General features: G+C 41.3%; 1 protein-coding gene across 4 annotated transcripts in view; it reads right to left on the reverse strand.

The window, feature by feature from the left end:
* Window positions 1-5,245, reverse strand: part of NEMF (nuclear export mediator factor) — a 57,595-nt gene extending 52,350 nt beyond the window's left edge. For 3 of the 4 annotated variants that reach the window (XR_009496068.1, XM_010809280.4, XM_005211722.5), the window contains exons 1-3: window positions 3,847-5,245; window positions 2,649-2,717; window positions 2,432-2,534 (exon numbers count right to left, since the gene is read on the reverse strand). Coding sequence is in view for 3 of the 4 variants with exons in the window: in XM_010809280.4 (XP_010807582.2) it covers window positions 2,432-2,534; window positions 2,649-2,717; window positions 3,847-3,905 (231 nt within the window). In the remaining variant the exon portion in view is untranslated. The remainder of the gene's footprint in view (window positions 1-2,431; window positions 2,535-2,648; window positions 2,718-3,846) is intronic. The other variant, NM_001205505.3, reaches the window with a different exon arrangement.
* Between the last annotated feature and the right edge of the window lie 2,160 nt (window positions 5,246-7,405).

A 7,405-nucleotide genomic window follows, 5' to 3' on the forward strand; every position in this document is an offset into this window, starting at 1 on the left:
CTACCCTTCGAAGTGAAAGTCACTCAGTCGTGTCCGACTCTTGCGATCCCATGGACTACAGCCCCCCGGCTCCTCTGTCCGTGGGACTCTCCAGGCAAGAATGCTGGAGTGGGTTGCCATTTCCTTCTCCAGGGGATATTCCCAACCCAGGAATTGAACCTGAGTCTCCTGCAATGCAGGCAGATTCCTTACCAACTGAGCTATGAGGGAAACCCATACTACTCTTTAGTATAAATATCTTATGTACGACATCAACCAAAAACAAAACTACTCTGTGGCTCCTTAAAAAATTTTTAACAATTGTTTCTCATTTTTTAATTTGAAAGACCTCTTAGTCAAGACCAGAAAGAAAGGATGCTTTCTTTTCCTCAAGACTCAACTCCAAGACAAATTTTACAGATAAATTCATCTAAAACCATCTTTAAAAAAAAAAAAAAGAAGAAGAAATATCCAGGGTCATTCTTCAAATCAATGCCAATTCTTTCATAACTAAGAAGAGTTCTCCAGAGCTACAGTTCAAACTGACTAAAATTCTCATTTTATGTATTCAGGCAGAATTTTATACTCACATTATATTGAGGCAGATATGAGACTTTTCAACCTTCACAGAATAAATAATTTCCCCCTCCTAAATTTAACAGTTTTCATTTAGAAGTGGCCTACATTAATTTTGATTTAAACAGTGACCTACATTCAGGGCTATCTTTAAATCCCCAGGTGAAAATCATAGTCAATTTCCCCAGTAATATTTTTATGAGAAAAATAAAGTTAAAATGAAGATAAAAGGCATCTTTGAATGGAATAGAAGTCCACGCCATGGAATGGTAAAAAAGGGAAAATTATCATGAGTATAGGCAGACATATAATACATATGTAAAACCTCTTTTTTCTTTCTCTACTAGCATCTTGGTGAAAACAAGCTTCTGTCAGTGTCACAAAGCTGTATCTGGCATTCCCAAATGTGAGAATCAGGAAAAGTCACTGATTTACCACATACTAAACATGATCCTGCCTGACATACAACAGTAACAGCTGTAGATATTTATAAAGTGCTTAATGTTGTCTACTCCACTGGAGGGAATTTGTATACATATTTAGATTGACATGTATACCTAACTCATCAAAGTTTTTTGTTTGTTTGTTTTTTTTTTTTTGAGTGTCTGATCTCCTATTGATATAGCCTTATTTGGGGATGTTTACACAATCCCAAAAGCATATAGCTTATTATCTGTTATATCATCTGTAAAACTGAAATGATATTTGTTCTTCATATCCACTGAGTTGCTAAACAACTCAAATGAAGTATTATTCCTTGAAAAGTGCTATACAAATATAAAGTGTCATTATTATTAAGGACAATTTCCAAAAGATACATTTTGGGTTACTATTAAGTAAATGAAACTTTTAAGAATTTGATAATTTTGTGACAGGCCTTGCGATTTGGGAAACACTTACCTAACGTGTAATCCAAAACAGATTCTAAGTTGCTGGGGATAAGGATCTTCTCTGTAAAGCCTCTAATGAAATAACACAATGCCAAAACAAATAAATTTCTGAAGGAAAGTGAGGAGGAGAGGAAGAAGGAAATTAATACATATGGAGCCCTACTATGTGTCAGGCATTGTGTTAGGTGCTTTACATTTAACTTCAATCAATCCTCACCAATAACCCCGTAACAGAGGCATTATCTATATTTTACATTTAAAGAAACAAGTCCCAAGAGGTTAAGTAAAATTTCCAAGTTATAAAAGTATTCAAGCAGCAAAATCAGTAATTCAAAGTTATGTATATCTGAGTCTAACGTCTTTCCTCTGTACCACGAGCTCTCAGTATACCTGTTATGTCAATAAGCAAATGGGTAATACATTCACAGATGCAGGATCTCAGTTTTAACAGTAAAACAGAGAGAAGTGAAAAGTAAAAAGATATGGCTGGTAGCATACTAATGTCATTGAGTATTCCAACAAAATACATACTGGCAGCTGAAAAGTGAACCGTGGAAGACAAGGCTAGGGAAGGAGGCAGAACACAGAAAGCCAAGAGTGCTGGGGTGCAGGATACAGACTCAGATATCAGACAATTGTAAAAGGTGGGGTAACTAATCAAAATGATGCTGTAGAAAGATCACTGCTGGTCTGAAACAAATTTTTTTGATAGTGAGAAGCACAGAGTTAAAAGACTATAATGTCCAGCTCTATAAAAGCTTGAATTAGAATGGTAACTTTGGGAAGGAAAGATCTGGAACACAAAGTGGTGTGATGGGTAAAAGGAAGAAGTTAATAAACATCTCCTTTATTCATCCTGTATGTCTCAACTACTCTGTATTTATCTGTTTTATTTATACCAACGAAGAAAAACCAGTTTATAACTTCAATTGTTAGTGACCACTCTCAGAGCCTTAACATTAAGCTTCAAGTATAATAAGGTTTACCTTCATGGCAAAACTAGACGGCATCATATTCTTAGGCCACTCAAATTCTGTTGTGTGAATTCGTATGCCAGATTCGAGTAAAAGTGTAGCTTTAAAGTCTGGTCTGTAGAAGAAAAAAGTCAAAATGTCTTTAGGGTCCTACCAGCACTAACAGTAGGTTGCTTTAAAAAAAAAAATTAATTACATAAGATAAAACAAGCCTATAAAATGCTCTTACTTTTGAAGACGAATAAGATACGTTTTATTATCCACATCGTAAACATTGTTTACTCTCATTCCTAGCAAGCTGCAAAAAGAAAAGAAACAAGTAATAAATCATACTACCATTTGAAACATAAAACTCCCCACAATTTAAAGCGTAAGCGGAAACACAGCCTGCCAAAGAGGGAATCTTTAAAGACAGGGGGTCAACCAGAGTGCAGAGGCTGCTGCTACTGCTAAGTCATTTCAGTCGTGTCCGACTCTGTGCGACCACATAGATAGCAGCCCACCAGGCTCCTCTGTCCCTGGGATTCTCCAGGCAAGAATACTGGAGTGGGTTGCCATTTCCTTCTCCAATGCAGGAAAGTGAAAAGTGAAAGTGAAGTCGTTCCGTCGTGCCCGACTCTTAGCGACCCCATGGACTGCAGCCCACCAGGCTCCTCCATCCATGGGATTTTCCAGGCAAGAGTACTGGAGTGGGGTGCCAGAAGGCCAGCAACCTTCTGGCTAAACCTCGAATGTAACTGTTTAAAAAAAGTGATAGACCAGCTCCAGGAACATACAATGCTTTAAAGAGTTTTTTTAAGGGATCCAATACATGTATTAGGAAATACAGTAAAATCTAACTCAACTAATTACAGAAGAAAAGATGTAAACGAAGCCCTGAGAAATACGACAAAGCTCACACAGCTAAATAATATTAATAAAATATTAATAAAAACCGAACTAGAATGCAGATCTCCGGCCGAATCTATTACCTCCAGCTAAAACTCTTTGGGGTGAGGAGGAGAGTCTACCAAACCAAGCCTCTGGTCTGGAAACCTCTGGAACTAATGAGTTAACTCTAGTGTCCTGGCGTCCACCTGACTTCTTTTAGTAAACGTTTCCTGCCAGACCGGGGCGACTCAGGCCGGCAAGCTGACAGCCCTGCCAAAGTGGGACGCAAGACCTGGCGAGACCAGCAGCCCACGAGAGCCGGGGGGTGGCGCACGTGGCCGCCGGGGTCCCCCGGGTATCCTCAGGGCCACGGAAAGATGTCACGCGCTCGCCCACTCAGGCCTAGCCAGGTCTATAGGAGAACAGCACCCGGGGGAGGGGGGGGCGGGGGCGGGGGCGGGGAGGGAAAACACAAGGCCCTTCTTATTTCTACGGTAGGGCCATGGCCTCTGCCTCCTGCACCCCCTGCACAAGCTTGGTCACCCGACGTACGGTACCTGGCATTCAGCTCCGCAAGTACCGCACGGAGGTCAACGGTGCTAAAGCGGGTCTTCATGGCGAGCCTCGAGGTTCTCTACCGCAGTTTCCTCCACTGCCGGCCTGACTCAACGCCGCTACTCTTATGCGCAGGCGCACTAGGCGGATCTACGGCCGCGCAGAAGATCCAATACTCCTCGAAGCGAACGTCTTTGAGTCACATTTTGTGAAGCGTTTGGCAGTCAAGTCGTCGTCGATTAGCTTTTCGTCGTACCAAAACAATTCGAAATAGATACAAATTATTCTCTTGAAACTGCATTCCTTCCTGGAAAGTTTACAAACTAGTCCAGTTACTTTGCTCCCTTGCCTCTCGGGATTCAAGCCAGCCCCCATAGTGACCCCTACTGGTCATAACAATTTATGAGCAATGTACTAGGAGGATTTCCCCAGGTACCGCTTTGTGTACCTGAGGAACTACCACTTTCCCTGGGGCGTACACTGTTGAAATTTAACGCAGTGGACTATTTCATTCGCCCTACAGTTACCCTCAATGATCAAGGCAAACCAACTCTTAAAAAAAAAAAAAAAAGTTCCTATTCTGATAAGTCTTGCTCGCCGAAGAGCATTTTGCGTTTTACTGTGAGATTCTTATCCATTCTAGGTATTGGGAGAACCTGGGCTCAGCATAGTACCCGATATACAATGCTGCTCCTGCTGCTAAGTCGCTTCAGTCGTGTCCGACTCTGTGCGACCCCATAGACGGCAGCCCACCAGGCTCCCCCGTCCCCGGGATTCTCCAGGCAAGAACACTGGAGTGGGTTGCCATTTCCTTCTCCAATGCATGAAAGTGAAAAGTGAAAGTGAAGTCGCTCAGTCGTGTCCGACTCTTCGCGACCCCATGGACTGCAGCCCACCAGGCTCCTCCGTCCATGGGATTTTCCAGGCAAGAGTACTGGAATGGGGTGCCATCGCCTTCTCCGTGATATACAATAGGGGCTCCATAAATACTTGGCAACCTTAATATTCAGTTGTTTCGCTAGATAATGGTGAAGTAAGATTAAAAATAAAAATGAAAAGATATTAAAAAATAAGAAAGCCTTTTTTAAGGTAAGAACTCAAAAGAGACGGGGTCTCGCTATGTTGCCCAGGCTGGAGTACAGTGGCTATTCACAGGCGCGATCCCACTACTGATCAGCACGGGAGTTTTGACCTGCTCCGTTTCCGACCTGGGCCGGTTCACCCCTCCTTAGGCAACCTGGTGGTCCCCCGCTCCCGGGAGGTCACCATATTGATGCCGAACTTAGTGCGGACACCCGATCGGCATAGCGCACTGCAGCCCAGAACTCCTGAGCTCAAGCGATCCTCCAGCCTCAGCCTCCCGAGTAGCTGGGATTACAGGCGCGCGCCACAGCGCCCGGCGAGGAATCCAGACCTACCAGAATCCTAGGGTTTACCGGCTGCAAGTCGTGGCAAGCCGAATTCCCACCAGTAGAAGGCGACTCTAAGTAAAAAACGGCTCGGTGGGTAATTTCAGAAGAAACCGGGAATTGATGCCCCAGTGGGTCGCTTTAGCACGTACAGCGCAGCATTACTGCATCAGATGGCACAGTAAATCATGCAAAATAGATCAAAATATGGAATAAGCCACTTGAAGGTTTTAGGAAAGACGGGGAACCCCATTAACTGTAGTACAAACAGTAAAAGCGAGAGGTCTAACTGGACATAAATAATACTAAGGTTCTTATGTTGGCTCTTTCAGGCATTTCCCGAATAATGCCTAAATATTTTACGTAAAAGCAATCCACATAGAAAGGTACAACACTCAGATCTTCTTTACAAACAAAAACTGAAATACGTTATGGCAAAACACCCACTTTAGGGCCCTTAGACCTAGACTCATAAGATAGGAGCAGGATACTAATTTAAGTTATACATAAGACAACCACTCTACTAACTCATACATAGCTTATGCTTTGTCTATCAAGGAAAATGAGCGACAGAAGGAAAATACAAGAAAACACATAAGGGGGGAAAGAAGATAAAGATAAGTGTTATAATTACTATGGAATTCTATCATTTCTGGGTTCTGGAATAATTTCTTGATTTTGAAAAACTTCTGAATCAGGGATACTTAGAGACTTGTGAGAAAAATTAGAGGTAAGAGTAAATGGATAAATCATCTTCCCATTTTCAAAAAGAAGATAAAGGTGAATATCTGAAATCACTAACAGATTTATTGGCATTTGTCCCAACTGAAAATTTAGAGGTAGTTATTTATGGATGACTGAAGCGACTTAGCAGCCGCAGTAGGATCATCTAGAGCTGTGATTCTCAAGCTTTGGTGTGATTCACTCATCACTGTGGTGATAATCAAAGCAAATTCCTGAACACGACACCAGAGATTTTGAATTAACTTTGGCTCAAGGTATCTGCATTTGTAACTGTCAAGATGAATAGGGCCTGTAGCCCGTACTTGGAAGTTTACTGATCTCAGAAAGATGCAGTGGTAATCATTAGGAACCAACAGAGTTTCACTTCAGAATAATTTATAGTCTTATAAGACAAGATTGCCTCACCAAAGAGGATTCACGATACAGCAGGAAATCAGTCTTGCAAAAATATAAACATGGTACTTCTTATTGAGATATATATGTGGGAAGAAAGTCTATTTATTTTAATGTTTCTTACTTTTATCATATAATTATTAAAGCCAATTTTATTATATAATTATCAAAACTATTTTAATCTTGTCTTATTTTTACCATATAATTATATTTATATAATTTATTAATTTTACTTTCCATTCAACTCATAGAAATAGTCAATGTGTAGTGTCAGCAAGGGAAAAATCTCCACTTTTATCCCTCTTCAGTTCTTCTGGCTGGATTAATAATAAAAGTGATGCAAGACAACATAAGAGGAGAAAGAAAAATAAATTTTAATTAATGCACATGGAGGTTTCATAGAAATGGGACCTAAGAAGTGGCCAAAGCAGGCAGCCTTTATATTTTTTAAATAAATTAATAAATTTGTAAGGAACTGACAGAACAAAAAAAACAGGTTTTCAGGCACTCAAGTAGTGAAGAATCTAAACTGAATATAGACTTGGGTAATAAAGAAGTAATGAGGTTCATTTATACAGGCTTCTCAGCCTGAGTTCCCTGACTCTGGGGTTAAGGGTGTCCTACCTCTGGAGGCAGGGAGTGTACCTTTCATATGAGAAATTATTTCCTGCTTTCAGAATAAGAGAAAGGAGGATGAGAGTGTCTCTCTCATGTTGGCCATTTCTTAAGTAACTTTAATTCAAAGTAGTCAATGTGCCATTCAGGCACAATTTGGGGTGGCCTACACTGGACCAGAGGACACTTCTTGCCCCACAACAGTGAGAAATAAATTTGTGAGGGGGTCCTGCGTACCCTTGAAGATATCAGTGATCACGTTTCTCTGTAGGCCAGAACTTAAAGTGGGAGCAGGTGCCACTGATTCAGGAAACCTGAATGCAAGGGGAGTAACTGCAGCCTGAGTGGCAGAGAGCAATGGCAGCAATCATGTGCAGAGGCCAGGTGGGTGTGATGATCA

The sequence above is a fragment of the Bos taurus genome, chromosome 10, assembly GCF_002263795.3.
Source record: "Bos taurus isolate L1 Dominette 01449 registration number 42190680 breed Hereford chromosome 10, ARS-UCD2.0, whole genome shotgun sequence".
In the NCBI taxonomy this organism is placed as follows: Eukaryota; Metazoa; Chordata; class Mammalia; order Artiodactyla; family Bovidae; genus Bos; species Bos taurus.